This window comes from Gobius niger, assembly GCF_951799975.1.
Source record: "Gobius niger genome assembly, chromosome: 17".
Lineage (NCBI taxonomy): Eukaryota > Metazoa > Chordata > Actinopteri > Gobiiformes > Gobiidae > Gobius > Gobius niger.
In genome coordinates this window covers 5,300,312-5,316,012 of record NC_136868.1, presented here as the reverse complement: position 1 = coordinate 5,316,012, position 15,701 = coordinate 5,300,312, and the positions used below count along the sequence as shown (strand labels likewise).

The following is a 15,701-nucleotide window of genomic DNA, read 5'->3' as shown; positions in this document are numbered from 1 at the left end:
CAGGTGAGCCTGCGCCTCTGATTGGTTGAAAGGTCTGTCTGTCTGTCAAAATGTGTAGTATTTCTTACTAATTATAATCATTGTATTATAAACAATCTGAAATAAACTGCTGTAAAGAATTTCTTCTGATGCCTGTGATTTATATGGACAATATTATACATTTTATTATTTTTCAATTCAAAATAAACGTCTTGGACATAATAATCATTCTATATGTGTTTCTGTGCATGACATATTGGGCTAAACAGATTTAAGGTTATGATCATCTATGTGTCATAAAATGTGTGTTCTGCATTTGGCCCCTCCCTCGACTGGGGCGATCAGATAAAGCTGAAATCACGATCATAACAAGTCATTTTAACAGATTTACCAAGTTCTTTGCCTTTTTCAGCAAAATTGCTTGCCACATAAAATGGACCCACTTTTGTGTCCTGACCCACCACGAATATGACAAGAGATTTAAACACTCTTAAATACATCAAATATTGTCAATTCCTTTGGAAGTTCATTTGAGGGACAACAAGGCCACCATGTTTGATCTACGTGAGGAACAACATTACTATTTGTACATAGAAAAGCTTGAGTTTGGGCCAACGTGGGGAGGTTCGATCCTCTGTTTTAACTATGACAAAAAAAAACTTGGCTTGCAAACTTGCACGTGTCAGTGAAGTGGAATCTGACTTCCGTCTTCGTCAGGGTAACAAACAGAAGAAACAGAAAAAGAACGGACAGGACACGGAATAGAAGGGAAGACACTGCAGTGCTTTTCGGCCAAATGCATCCAGTGCATCGGTTCTAAGAAATGAGAGGACTGTCCGTGTCGGGGACTGTTTGCCCGTTGGCGTGTGGTCACTGGGGTTGTACCAGGTCCGCACGTTTATAAAGGCCAGTGCGCAGAGAGAAGAGTGAGATCATCAGGATGAGAGCTCTGAGCCTCTGTGTGCTGCTCCTCGGTCTGCTGCCGACGACCCACGCCGCCCCGGCCCCTCCGGTGAGTACAATACAAATATATATCACTTTTTAGAGCTTATTGTGGTCATAAGCCTAAGTACGGGTTCTTCACGTGGTTCAGTAGAAATAGCTTAATGCATGCCTTTCATTTTAACATTTTAGCCCTGATTTATCTTGATCTAGTCCTGGACAAATATGTTACGAAGCTTGGAAGGTCCTATGTTTCAGGAGGTGGTTTAAAAGGTCTGGGAAACTATTAAAAAGTTCAATAACACAGGCTCTGTTGCTGTAAAGGAACAGGACTTTCAGCCATTATATTCATTTGTTTGTGCGTGTCTAATTCCTGTCCCCCCATGCCAGGGTTAAATGTGCTGTTTGGTCAGGTAAAGTTTATTGACCTGTGTGTCTCAGCACAGTACATCCAGAGTACACTCAGCCGTGGGCCATGGAACTCGGTCAGGGCTCAGATCGATCGAAGCAGCTCTATAGTACAAATATTCAAATAACGGCTTTCCCTCAATATTTTTTCAATCTTCAGATTTTGGGACAGTTCGCTCTGGCACTTTTCACTTGCAAGTCTAATTTTCTGACATTTTCCCATAAGGATTTAAGACCAGAGTATTTAATCTTCTAAATAAATGTCAAAAAGAACTGTTTTCAGCCTGGATTTGAACATGGTCAGTTTAGTTTAGTTTAGTTTAGTTTATTTCAGTCAGTATCTTCACACAGACACGATTGACTACAAAACATGAAAACACTGAAACAATGACTGAAAAGGGTTTTGGCTGAAGTGAAACACTGATCTAAAGCCAAACCCTATTGCAACTTAATAGCAACTTAGATACAGCAGTTTTACCATCTGGACAAAATGATTATGTTTCTGTATCAATTAGTTACAAAATTAATTTGCACAAGTCACACATCAATCAATAATGTAATGTAAAGACAAAATATAGTGAACACAGGAGAGTTTATATGTGAGTTAGCGCTAGTGCCTTATAACTAACATAACTGAACATTTTTTTGAAAGCGTTTAAGGATGTTGAGTTTTTTTAAGGTGTCGTTCAGAATATTCCAGACGTTTACTCCTCTGACTGAGACACATCTGGCTTTGGTGTTTGTTCCAAATGCTCTTTTCTGATAAATATGAGTTCCTCTGAGATTATAGCCATAGCTCTCTGGGTTTAAACCTTTCTTGTTTACATTCAGGAAGCTTATGGTTATGAACCTTATACATAACAATAGCTGTGCCAAGATCAACTAAGTCGTGTAGTTTTAGTATTTTTAATTTAATGAACAAAGGATTTGTTGGAGCATTATAATCTGCATAGCTGACTATTCTGACCGCTTTTTTTTGTAGGATAAAAATGGGTTGGATTGTACTTTTATAATTATTCCCCCAGAGTACCACAGCATCATTTAGGTGTGGAAGAATGAGAGCATTGTATGATAAATGGAGTGATTTTTGATTTACAACTGCTTTGATTTTACACAATATGCCAATTATTTTTGATACTTTTGATTTCACATAATTTACATGCACTTTCCAATTCAGCCTATCATCAACATGTGCTCCCAAACATTTTGTATGACACACCGCTCTCAATTTCCATTTGGTTGATTTTTAGTGTTGTTGGATTATCAATTCTCTTATTACCGAATATAATATATTTTGTTTTATTCACATTCATTGATAATTTATTATAGTCAAACCATCTTTTTTGTAATTCTAGTTCCTTTTTAACTGTATGCATTAACTGTTCAACATTTTGTCCAGAACAATAGAGGCTGGTGTCATCAGCAAAATACACAGATGTCATTAATGTTGAGGCCTGTCTCACATCCTCGTGAAGACTGTTCCAGATTTTAGCTTTAGCCTCAGCGTGTTTAGTCCTGACTCTGGGAACCACCAGGAGGCCCCTCCCTGAAGTTCTCAGGGCCCGAGATGGTTCATACGACTCTAACATGTCAGAGATGGACTTTGGTGCTAAACCATGAAAAGACTTGTAACAAGCAGAGCTGTTTTAAAGTCTATTCTCTGAGTGACAGGAAGCCAGTGCAGAGACCGGAGCACTGGACTAATATGGTCGTATTACCTGGTTCTTGTCAGGACTCGAGCTGCAGCGTTCTGGATGTTCTGCAGCTCTGACAATGAGCAGGCCGTCACATAACACAGTAAACAAGCGACAAAAAACACAACTAAAGAGTGATGAAAAAGAAACACAAAAGCCACAAAAGAGGGAACAAAATGTACAGTATGCTTGCACGGCGATGGTCATTGAATGTTTGAGTTTGCTGACATCATCAGTGACATCAGCTGGAGGCAAGAAGTGATTAAGAGAAATAAGATTTAACTAGTGATTATAAGTGTAAAACTACAACTAAAAATGTGGTCCTGTTGTGGCTTAAGGCGCAAGAACAAGAGGAATGACATTTGAGACGATGAGGTTTATCTGATATTTCCAACAACAGTTAGACATTTGTTTATCGTTACTATGCCAACAGCTTCAATGGAAATAGATAGGAATCTAGCTTCCCGCCTCCAGCTAAGCCCGGAATGTAAACAAACAATTAAAAGGTCTACAAGGAAGTAAAATAGTCCAATACACGTCACCAAACTTGTTGAAACAGGGAAAAACGATGTACATTTTTCAAGCTAAACCTTTGCCCTAATCTGATGATAAAAAGTGCGGTTTGGTTGTGTTTTGTTTTTGTTTTTCCAGGAGAAACATGGCGGCTCAGACATGACCTGCCCCCTCACGGTGAAGATCCTGGACGCGGTGAACGGGACCCCGGCCGGACCCATGACCCTCAAAGTGTTCAGGAGGGGAACCGACGGCACCTGGGCTCCCGTCGCCTCGGGGTAACACGTCTTTGACTTTCCTGAACGAAGGTCAAGTGAAAACAACATACAACACTAACTATGACTTAAAGGGGCTAGTTTTCCTCTAACGTTTTAAACTATGCATCTGGCTTGTCCAATGCTTCTGTACATATCACATAAATGCATGAATAAATGTCTGTCTGACTCTAAAGGCACATAGTACACTGTAAAAGGAGCATCGCAGAGATCAACTGGTGTCCAAAAAGTTACTGTACTGTCAATTACAACGGTGACACTGAATAATAATGATACTGCAATGACAGAAACTGCAGTCTTGAAACTGTATTTGCAATTACAATGAGTTACTGTAACAGAATCCCTACTGTAGTGTGAATTACAATGACTTACTGTAATATTGTCCCATAACTTACTGTAATTCACGTCACAGTAGCTTATTGTAAAATATTATTGTTGCGATAATGCAATGCAGACAACTTACTGTATAATCGTGCAGTGAGTAACCGTAACTTACTGTAATATTTTCCAGTGTTGCTGTAACAATAATACTGTAGTGACACTGTAATGCAACACAGTGTTAGTTTTGACAGCATATTTTAATTTAGTTTTAGTCTTTTGATGAAAATGTAATTAATTAATTAGATTTAGTAAAAAAAATATCTGATTTTAGTCCAGTTTTAGTCGATTAAAATTGCAAGTATATTTAGTTCACTAAATTTAATCGACTTTGCATTGATAATATTCATTATAATCATATTTAATCTTGTTCCTCTGCTTCATGGAGCTGCTCCACATGAACAAAGCTCAGAGCTGCTCCTCTGACAGAGGATTTACATATGAGGCTCTTTCAGACGGTCAATAGAAGTTTGGCTGATTTTAGTCTCTCCTTTTCATTTTTATTTAGTCTTATTTTAGTCGACGAAAATATCTGGACATTTTAGTCATAGTTTTAGTCTCATGATAAACTTTTAATTTAGTTTTAGTCCAATTTTAGTCGTCAAAAATATCACTTTGACTAAAATTAGGACTAAATATTTTAGTCAACAAAATGAACAAAAATTAAAGTATTATTGTATATTTTGCAATACTTATTACCATACCAGTTTACAACAAATTTAGAAAAAAAATAAAAAAACTGAATCTAGTCTCAGTAAATGTCAAATATGACTCCTAAAATATATATTTCAAAAAAACTGTTTTTAAAAAGCACAAGAAGCTTTAAAGGGGCTAGATGCAAGTTAGCCATTTTATACGCACTACTGCCACCTCAGGTCATATGTGTAACTGCACCTTCTATATTAAGCTCGTGCATGACGGCACTTCGGACCCGAAGTAACAACTTTTTGAGTGACAGTGCAGGATTTTAGAGGCAGTTGTGGTGAACAGGTCTGAGCTCATTCTACACATTAGGACATGGGTGGAACATGTAGGGGGAGGAAATTAGATTATTTTACAATTTTTAAACTCTGGATAGTCCCTTTAATTATGGAATCATGCCTCCGAGTTCTCCTTTAGCATTTAAAACTGCATCTTGTTTGTCCAATGTTTCTGTGATGTCCATATCAAATAAATAAATGGCCTCTGAGTCTGTCTTAGAGGCACATAGTACACTGTAAAAGGAGTATCATAGAGATTACAGTAACCTACTGGCAAGGCAAGTTTATTTGTAGAGCACAATTCATACACAAGGCAATTCAAAGTGCTTCACAGTTACATAAATACAAGAAAAACAAACACAATCAATAAAAACATCAACATAGAATTAATCAATTACAGTAAAAGGCAAGAGTGCAGATAAAATACTTTCAGTCGGGCAAAAAGAACTGTTTTCAGCCTGGATTTGAACATTGTCAGAGTTGAGGCCTGTCTCACATCCTCATGAAGACTGTTCCAGATTTTAGCTGCATGAAACTGAAACGCAGCCTCACCGTGTTTAGTCCTGACTCTGGGAACCACCAGGAGGCCCCTCCCTGAAGTTCTCAGGGCCCGAGATGGTTCATACGACTCTAACATGTCAGAGATGGACTTTGGTGCTAAACCATGAAAAGACTTGTAACAAGCAGAGCTGTTTTAAAGTCTATTCTCTGAGTGACAGGAAGCCAGTGCAGAGACCGGAGCACTGGACTAATATGGTCGTATTTCCTGGTTCTTGTCGGGACTCGAGCAGCAGCGTTCTGGATGTTCTGCAGCTCTGATAGCTCGTTTAGAGAGGCCAGTGAGCAGCCGTTACAGTCGTCTAACCTGCTGAGACAAATGCATGGATAAGTCTCTCTCAGTCTGGTTTTGACACTATTCCTCTGATCTTAGCCATGTTTTTCAGATGGTAAAAAGCTGCTGCTGATGTTATTGCTTTGATGTGGCTGTTTAAGTTCAGGTCTGAGTCCACTGTCCATGAAGTTACTGTACTGTCAATTACAATATTGACACTGTAAATTACTAATACTGCAATGACAACAACGGCAGTCACGAAACTTGCAATTACAATGAGTCACTGTAACAGAATCCCTACTGTGGTGTGAATTACAACGACTTACTGTAATTCACGTCACAGTATGTTATTGTAAAATATTACTGTTGCGTTAATGCAATGCAGACAACTTACTGTTTAATTATGTACACTGTATTTATCTTTTGGTCTTGTGTCTTCAGGATGACAGAGGAGAGCGGAGAGATCCATAACCTGATCACAGAGGCACAGTTCACGGCCGGAGTCTACAAAGTGGAGTTCGGCACTAAAGCCTATTGGAAGAGCAAAAACCTCACTGCTTTCCACGAGGTCGCAGACGTGAGTATGAGCGGCAGAGTGGTGAACAGGCCTGCTGCAAAAGGTCTCCCGTTTGTTTTCATTGCATGGCCTCCCTGTCCCGATATGAGTGGGCTTCTCGTGTGTTCTGACGACCTCCATCAACTTAAATCATGTGCACTAGACAAATCCTCCAACTAAAAGCACACATGACCCAGTCCTTAAACGGGTTATCAAATAAAAGTGGTTCTACTCCTCACCTCTCCACCTCTTGCTAAGCTCAATCCTCTCATCGTTTGGGAATGTCAAAACGTTAAAACTTTCTGGACGGGTGTTTCGAAAACACTATCTGACCTGAATACCGAGAGCATTTTCTCCAGTCCAGCTTTACCCAAATCCTGTAGGCCAGTGTAAAACCTCATTTGAAAGCTAAGACCTACAAAGCTAAATTGATCTTTTTACTCACATCATCAGATTTTTTTTCATCACTTTTTTTGTTGGGCAGTCGTCTCATTTTTGTCAAATTTTCGTGACTTTTTTGTCACTTTTTCGTCAAATTATTCACATTTTTTTGTCAAATCCTTATAACTTTTTCATCCATTTTTTCTCAATTTTTTGTCAAATTTTTCTCACTTTTTTGTCAAATTTTTGTCCATTTTTGTCATTTTTTTTTAAACATTTTTCGTCCATTTTTTCTCACTTTTTGTCAAATTTTTGTCATTTTTGTGAACATTTTTTGTCGATTTTTTCTTTAATTTTTTCTAAATTTTTCATCAATTTTTTCTCATTTTTTTCTTTAATTTTTGTCAAATTTTTGTCATTTTTTGTCATTTTTTTGAACATTTTTTGTCATTTTTTTTCACTTTTTCGTCCATTTTTTCTCAATTTTTCATCAAATTTTTCTCACTTTTTTGTCAATTTTTTGTCAATTTTTGTCATTTTTTTGTACATTTTTTGTCATTTTTTTCTCAATTTTTCGTCAATTTTTTGTCAATTTTTGTCTTATTTTTTTTTTTTTAATTGTAAATTTTTCGTCACTTTTTCGGCCATTTTTTCTCACTTTTTTCCACATTTTCATCCTTGTTTTCATCTCAGTGTTGCTATTTTCACACTTTTTTTCTCCAGCTTTTTTGGATTGGGGTAAAGCCGGAGAAAATGTGCTCGGTTCAGGTGGGAGTTCAGGGGTTAAGAAGTTAATGGTTTTAGTTTGGATAATTTCACCTCATTGCCTGGGGGGAGTTTCCTCTTTGGGAAGGGCTGCGCTAGAACAACATGACAACATTCTGTAACTGATGTATTTCCTGAACATGTTCCCACCATTACTTTGGTTCAAAACAAAGACCCAGTGTGTTTATGATATTTGCATATTGTACGTACACATCAGCCGCGCCTGCAGAGTCTTGCACGTCCTCAGAACCCGGGAGGAAAGATGACCCATTACTGATAACTGTGTTCAGCCAATGCAGCTGCTCTTTAGGGCCTGTTTGTCGACTTTATTTGCATTACTGTGTGAAGTCGCCGCTCCCAGCTCACGTTTCACACCTTGTTTCATCTCTTTACCCACGCATGGAGCTTCTACACTTTGGCTTTACCCAAATCAAGAAAGAGACACAAAAAAAAGCAAGAAAAACACAAGAAAATGACAACAAGGCGACACAAAGAAGAGAGACAGAAATACAATAAAGAAGAGACAAAAATACAATTAAAAGAGACACAAATACAGTAAAAAAAGAGACAAAAAAGACAGAAATACAACAAAAATGGACAAAAAAAGAAAAAAAACACAGCAAGAAAATGACAAAAAACAACATAAGTGCAACAAAGAAGTGACAAAAAGAGACAAAAAAGTGACAAAAAAGACAAAAAACAATAAAAAAGAGACAAAAAAGACAGAAATTGACAAAAAAGACAAAAACACAGCGAGAAAATGACAAAAAACAACATAAGTGCAACAAAGAAGTGACAAAAAGAGACAAAAAAGTGACAAAAAACAACAAGAAAATGACAACAAAGCGACATAAAGAAGAGACAGAAATATAACAAAGAAGAGACAAAAATACCATAAAAAAGAGACAAAAAAAGATAGAAATACAACAATAAAGACAAAAATTGACCAAAAAAGACAAAAACACAGCGAGAAAATGACAAAAAACAACATAAGTGCAACAAAGAAGAGACAAAAATACTATAAAAAAGTGACAAAAAAGACACAAAAAATACAAAAAAGAGACAAAAAAGACAGAAATACATCAAAGAAGAGACACAAATACAATGAAAAGAGACAAAAATACAGAAATTGACAAAAAAAGACAAAACTACAGCAAGAAAATGACCAAAAACAACATAAGTGCAACAAGAAAGAGAGAAAAATACAATAAAAAAGAGACAAAAAAAAGACAGAAATACAACAAAAAAGACAAAAATTGACACAAAAAAAAACACAGCAAGAAAATGACAAAAAACAACATAAGTGCAGCAAAGAAGTGACAGAAATGCAATAAAAAGAGACAAAAAAAGGCAAAAATACAACAAAAAACAGGCAAAAATACAATAAAAAGACAAAAAAGCGACAAAGAAAGACGAAAGAGACAAAAAACAACAAAATCACTGCAAGAAAATGACAAAAAAGCAACATGAGTGCAACAGTTGTCTGTCTCGGGGACTGCAGATGGAAATTAGCTCCAAGAGCTAAAGTCTGGTACACAGCATCTTTTCATATGCTGATTAATGCTCCTGTACATGTCCCTGTCAAATAAATAAATTAAAATAAACAAAAAACAGACAAAAATACAATAAAAAGTGACAAAAAAGACAAAAAACAACAAAAAGGAGGGAAAAAAAATACAACAAAAAGTGACAAAAAAAGACAAAAAACAACAAAAATACAACAAAAAAGAGACAAAAATTACAAAAATACAGCAAGAAAAGCAACAAACAAGGTGACAAACAAGGTGACAAAAAAGTGGCAACAATGTGAGGAAAAATCTTAGCTTTCAAATGAGGCTGCAAGCTCCGGGTCAAGAAACTATTAGATTTAGATAAAGCTGAACTGGAGAGAAGTTGTTCGGTGAAGGTGGGGGTTTAGGGGTTCGTGCATTCAGATTGTCTTCCCTTTAAAAGCCACACAGAGAGTGTTTGTGTCTGAAAAGTGTCTCTTATGGAGCGACCATGGCCTGTATTTGCTTTAGTCGTCACAGTTTGTTGCCTGTTGACTCTGTTGCACCGGACCAAAAGTCTATTTACTCCCAGTTTGTTTGTCTTTGAGCGCGGGGGGGATGACCACGTGGGAAGCAGTGTTAATTTTGACATCATATTTTAATTTAGTTTTAGTCTTAGTCTTTTGACGAAAATGTAATTCAATTTTAGTCTAGTTTTAGTCCAAAAAATATCTTAAATTTTAGTCTAGTTTTAGTCGACTGATCCTTTGGCAGAGAATTTACATGATCTGAGGCTCTTTCAGACGCTCAATACAAGTTTGGATGATTTTAGTCTCTCCTTTTCATTTTTATTTAGTCTTATTTTAGTCGACTAGAATATCTGGACATTTTAGTCATAGTTTTAGTCTCATGAAAAACGTTTAAATTAGTTTTAGTCCAATTTTAGTCGTCAAAAATATCACTTTGACTAAAATTAAGACTCAATATTTTAGTCGACGAAATTAACACTGGTGGGAAGACATCACATGCAAACATCATTCAAATCAGGTCAAGTTCTTCACACCCACGTGGACCCAGCGCATCAGAAACATCTATACTGCCACCTGCTGTTCATTAGAAAGCATTACAAGCATATAAACAATACACTTGACACAAACCAAGGCCGTTTGTGGTGATTTCCTCATTCGGTAACACTTTACATTACGGCTGGTAAGTCCTTGGTACTTACAGAGGTAATTCTAGATACTTATTGTGGTACTTACAGTGATACAGTGGTAATTCTAGGTACTTATTGTGGTACTTAAAGGATACTATAGTGAGAATTACAAGTTATGTACTTCTAGATACAGTGGTAACTCTTAGTAATGAAGAGTACCATGGATGTATCACTGTAACTAGAAACTATCATCAACTATCCAATCCTAACCCCTAACCCTAATTACTAGTACTTACCACTTTTAGTACCACAATAAGTACCTAGAATTACCACTGTAAATGCTAGTAATTACCACTGTAAGTACCACGGATCTACCGGCCCGTAATGTAAAGTGTTACCCCTCATTCGTGAAATAATCTACATTTGTTTTGCTCATCACTATAGTATTTGTTTATCATATTTATAACGTAGCATCTTTAATTCCACGCAAAACGCCTATATCCTTAGTTAAGGTATAATAGTTGTGTATTGTCACCTTGCTAGAATATCATACTTTTTTGTAATAATAGAAAAAATTGACTGAGAACAGGGACAGTATTACTTCTTTGAGTAATCTTCTCACTCCTCACTCAAAAATCACTCCGCAGACTATACAGACTCGTCCAAAACTCTGCTTCCCCGAATAATCACCAGAACTCTGTCCACTCATCACATCACTCCAGTTCTTCAGCAGCTCCACCGGCTCCCCATCAAACATCGATACAAGATCCTTCTCCTCACCTTCAAAGCTCTCAATGACCTGGTCCCTCCTTGTCTTACTGAGCTCCTTCATGTGCCTCCTCCCTCCCGCACCCTCCGGTCCTCCTCTGCTCCTCCCCTGCCCCTCCTCTGCTCCTCCTCTGCTCCTCCTCTGCTCCTCCCCTGCTCCTCCTCTGCTCCTCCTCTGCTCCTCCTCTGCTCCTCCTCTGCTCCTCCCCTGCTCCTCCTCTGCTCCTCCTCTGCTCCTCCTCTGCTCCTCCTCTGCTCCTCCTCTGCTCCTCCTCTGCTCCTCCCCTGCTCCTCCTCTGCTCCTCCTCTGCTCCTCCTCTGCTCCTCCTCTGCTCCTCCTCTGCCCCTCAGCTGTCTGTACCTACTGCCCAGCAAGAAGGTTCCAGGTTCGATTCCCACCTGGACGGGGCCTTTCTGTGTGGAGTTTGCATTCTCTCCCTGTGGCTGCATAGGTTTCCTCCAGGTTTCCTCCGGTTTCCCTTTCCTCTAAAACATGTACAATAGGTTTCCCCTCTTGGGCTAGGACTCCCCTGAAAAAGAGATTCTTAATCTCAGTGGGACCTTCCTGGTTAAATACATTAAATGAGCTTTAACCCCTTGACTCCCACCTGAACCGAGCACGTTTTCTCCAGTTTGGCTTTACCCCAGTCCAAAAGCTTCTGGAAAAAAGGTGAGAAAATAGTGACAAAACTGAGACGAAAACAATGATGGAAATGTGACAAAAAAGTGACGAAAAATTGACAAAAAAGTGATGAAAATTGATGAAAAAGTGGCAAAATGTCACAAAAATGTCACAAGAAATTGACAAAAATGTGATTAAAAAAATGACCAAAAAAATAACAAAAAATGACAAAAAATTGATTAAAAAAATGGACGAAAAAATGACAAAAATGTGACAAAATGTGATAAAAATAAAAATAAAAAATGACAAAAATGACAAAAATGTGATTAAAAAAATGACAAAAAATGACAAAAATGTGATTAAAAAAATGACAAAAAAATAAATAAAAAATGACAAAAATTGACAAAAAAATAAATAAAAAATGACAAAAAATGACAAAAAAATTGAAGAAAAAATGACAAAAATGTGAGAAAAATTTGATAAAAATACAAATTTAAAAAATGACCAAAATGACCAAAAAAATGACAAAAATGTGATTTAAAAAAATGACATTTTTTTTTTTTTTAATGACCAAAAAAATGACAAAAAATGACAAAAATGTGACAAAAAATGACAAAAAAGTTACAAAAATGAGTTGAATGCCCAACAAAAAATGATGGAAAAAAAATCTGATGACATGAGGAAAAAGATCCTCTCGGTTCAGGCGGGAGTTAAGAGGTTAAATTAAATTGCTGTACCACCTTTAGACTAGGCGCCACACAAGCCGCATGGACTATCCTATTTCTCTTTATTGAAACAGCTGCACAGCGAAGGGGAGCAAGAGGAGGGGCTCATGGGGCGGTTGTGTGAATCTCGGCTGAATATTTATTTTCTGTTGTTTTAGATTAATGTTGCATTTTCTAACCAACAAAGTGTAAGAGAGCGATGAAGATGTGTTTGAGATTTCTGCCAAATTCCTGCATAAAGCATAGGCTACCCCCTCAGTGGTGATGTTATGCATGAGATGAGATGGCGCTCCTCTCTTGCATATGAGGCATCGAATCCACCATCTCTATTACTGTATGTGGAGGAGTTCATCTGAGCTCTGGAAGTGTAAGTGTCTGAGCTTTCCAAACATGGCACTTGTTCCTGTGGGCAGGGGCGGACCGGCCGTATGTCCATTCTGGAAGAGCACAGAAGGGCCACTGGCTCTAGGGCCACCGGTCTGGCCTCTGACTTTACCTTACCCTTACCCCCGGGCGTAACCAAGCCTTACCCAAATCTAAAAGCTTAACCGCTTAACTCCCGCTGAACCGAGAGGATCTTTTTCCTCACGTCATCAGATTTTTTTTTCCATCATTTTTTTGTTGGGTATTCAACTCATTTTTGTAACTCATTTTTTGTCATTTTTTGTCACATTTTTGTCATTTTTTTGGTCATTTTTTCGTCTAATTGTTGTCATTTTTTGGTCAAATTTTTATCAAAATTTTGTCAATTTTTTGTAATTGTTTTGTCAGTTTTTTGTAATTTTTTTGTAATTTTTTGTAATTTTTTGGTCACATTTTTATCAAATTTTTGTCACATTTTTGATATTTTTTTGTCACTTTTTGTAATTTTTTTGTCACTTTTTTGTCATTTTTTTGTCAAATTTTTATCACATTTTTGTCATTTTTTGGTCCATATTTTGACATTTTTTCGTCAATTTTTGTCAATTTCTTGTGACATTTTTGTGACATTTTTTGCCACTTTTTCATCAATTTTTCATCACTTTTTTGTCACATTGTCACTGTTTTCGTCTCAGTTTTGTTGCTATTTTCACAGCTTTTTTCCCAGAAGCTTTTGGACTGGGGTAAAGCCAAACTGGAGAAAATGTGCTCGGTTCAGGTGGGACTAAGTTAAGGGGTTAAAAGAAAAGCATCCAAAAACAAAAATGCGCTGGAAAAGCAACAAAAAAAGTGACAAAAACACAACAAAACGTGACGACAAAGCAATGAAAAAAAGCGATGAAAAAACAATAACATGAAAAAAAAAACACCGAAAAACAAGAGATGAAAACACATCGAAAAAGCAACAAAAACATGACAAAAATGCAGCGACAACATGACAAAAAGCTACCATCACTTTTCTAGATTTTAGCTTGAGACGTTGCAGTGTTGCTCTCCAGTCAAGAAGCTTTTCCTGGAGAAAATGCTCTCGGTTAAGGCGGGGGGGTCAGAGGTTCACATATGTATTTGTGGAAGTGACACAGTCCGTTGTCTGTTGCAGGTTGTGTTCGAGGCGCACGTGGACGGACATCATCGTCACTACACCCTGGCCCTGCTGCTCAGCCCCTTCTCCTTCACCACCACCGCCCTCACCATGGACGCCAGCCACTGACCGCGCCCGCCCGCTCCCCCGGGCCCACACACACTTTTGTATTTAAAGCCTCTCGAACGGACTCTTCATTTCATAAAACTGTACTTATAACGTTCTGCAGGCAACTTTCTGTCATGTTACACGGAAAATAAACATCTTCAGCCTTTAGGTTTAATGAGATTCTTTAGTAATATTATTTTAACAGTGATCAAGAGAGGTAAGATTAACCTCTTAACTCCCGCCTGAACCGAGAGGATCTTTTTCCTCTCGTCATCAGATTTTTTTTCCCATCATTTTTTTGTTGGGTGTTCAACTAATTTTTGTAACTTTTTTTGTCATTTTTTGTCACTTTTTTCGTCCATTTTTATCAGATTTTTGTAATTTTTTTGTCAATTTTTTGTCAATTTTTTGTAACATTTTTTGGACAATTTTTTTAATAAATTTTTTGTCATTTTTATCAATTTTTAGTAATTTTTTAGTAATTTTTTAGTAATTTTGTAGTAATTTTTTAGTAATTTTTTTTGTCAATTTTTTGGTCACATTTTTTTCATTTTTTTGACAATTTTTTAAATAAATTAAATCATAAATTTTATCAGATTTTTGTAATTTTTTTGTCAATTTTTTGTCAATTTTTTGTCATTTTTTGGACAATTTTTTAAAAAATTTTTTTGTCATTTTTGTCAATTTTTTTCATTTTTTTGACAATTTTTTAAATACATTTTTTGTCATTTTTATCAATTTCTTGTCATTTTTTGTGACACTTTTGTAATTTTTCCGTCCATTTTTATCACATTTTTGTAATTTTTGGGGTCATTTTTTTTGTCAAATTTTGTCATATTTTCGTCATTTTTTGTGACATTTTTGCCACTTTTTCATCAATTTTTCGTCATTTTTTTGTCAATGTTTTCTCACTTTTTTGTCACATTTCCATCATTGTTTTCGTCTCAGTTTTGTTGCTATTTTCACAGCTTTTTTCCAGAAGCTTTTGGACTGAGGTAAAGCCAAACTGGAGAAAATGTGCTCGGTTCAGGTGGGAGTTAAGGGGTTAAACTAAAACTAGCGATTATAAGTGTAAAACTACAACCAAAAAATGTGGTCCTGTTGTGGCTTAAAGTGCAAGAACAAGAGGAATGAGATTTCAGAAGATTTGTTTGTCGTTACTATGACAACAGCTACAATGGAAATAGATAGGAGTCTAACGTCCCGCCTCCAGCTAAGCCCGAACAATTAAAGGGCTGGGTACCGTGATACCAGTCTGATATAGGTACTTCCGGTATAGAAAGCAGGTACTGAAAAGAAATATATAATCTTTGTATTCAAGTTTTGATGCCGTTGGTCATCCAAATTAAAATAAATAAATAATAATAATTAAAGTCAAATTGAAAAATGAAAAAAGCGGGGAAAAATTGGGGGAAAATTGGTTTAATTTGGGAAGAAATTGGGGAATTGAAAAAACTAAAAGAAGATAAATAACGTGGGAAAAAAAGGGGGGAGAGAACGCATTTGGGACACTACACTAAACTATAGTACTAAGCAAGGTAAGGAAAGGAAAGTTAATTTATACCCAAGGCCGGATTTATGCAGGGGCTTAAAAGGGCTAAGCCCAGGGGCCCAACAGGCTGAAGGGC

At 36.8% G+C, this 15,701-nt stretch overlaps 1 protein-coding gene across 1 annotated transcript; it reads left to right on the top strand.

Moving 5' to 3' along the window:
* Nucleotides 1-862: 862 nt before the first annotated feature.
* Nucleotides 863-14,107, top strand: ttr (transthyretin (prealbumin, amyloidosis type I)). Its single transcript, XM_079575027.1, has 4 exons — nt 863-991; nt 3,675-3,814; nt 6,443-6,578; nt 13,984-14,107. Exons 1-4 carry the CDS (start codon nt 920-922, stop codon nt 14,092-14,094), a joined length of 459 nt encoding a protein of 152 aa, XP_079431153.1. The 5' UTR covers nt 863-919; the 3' UTR covers nt 14,095-14,107.
* Nucleotides 14,108-15,701: the final 1,594 nt, after the last annotated feature.

Excerpts from the sequence above, each read along its gene's own strand:
- ttr (XM_079575027.1), top strand. The coding sequence starts at position 920 with ATGAGAGCTCTGAGCCTCTGTGTGCTGCTCCTCGGTCTGCTGCCGACG. Across the intron at positions 992-3,674 it reads ACGCCGCCCCGGCCCCTCCG|GAGAAACATGGCGGCTCAGA; the intron begins GTGAGTACAATA and ends TTGTTTTTCCAG. Across the intron at positions 3,815-6,442 it reads TGGGCTCCCGTCGCCTCGGG|GATGACAGAGGAGAGCGGAG; the intron begins GTAACACGTCTT and ends TTGTGTCTTCAG.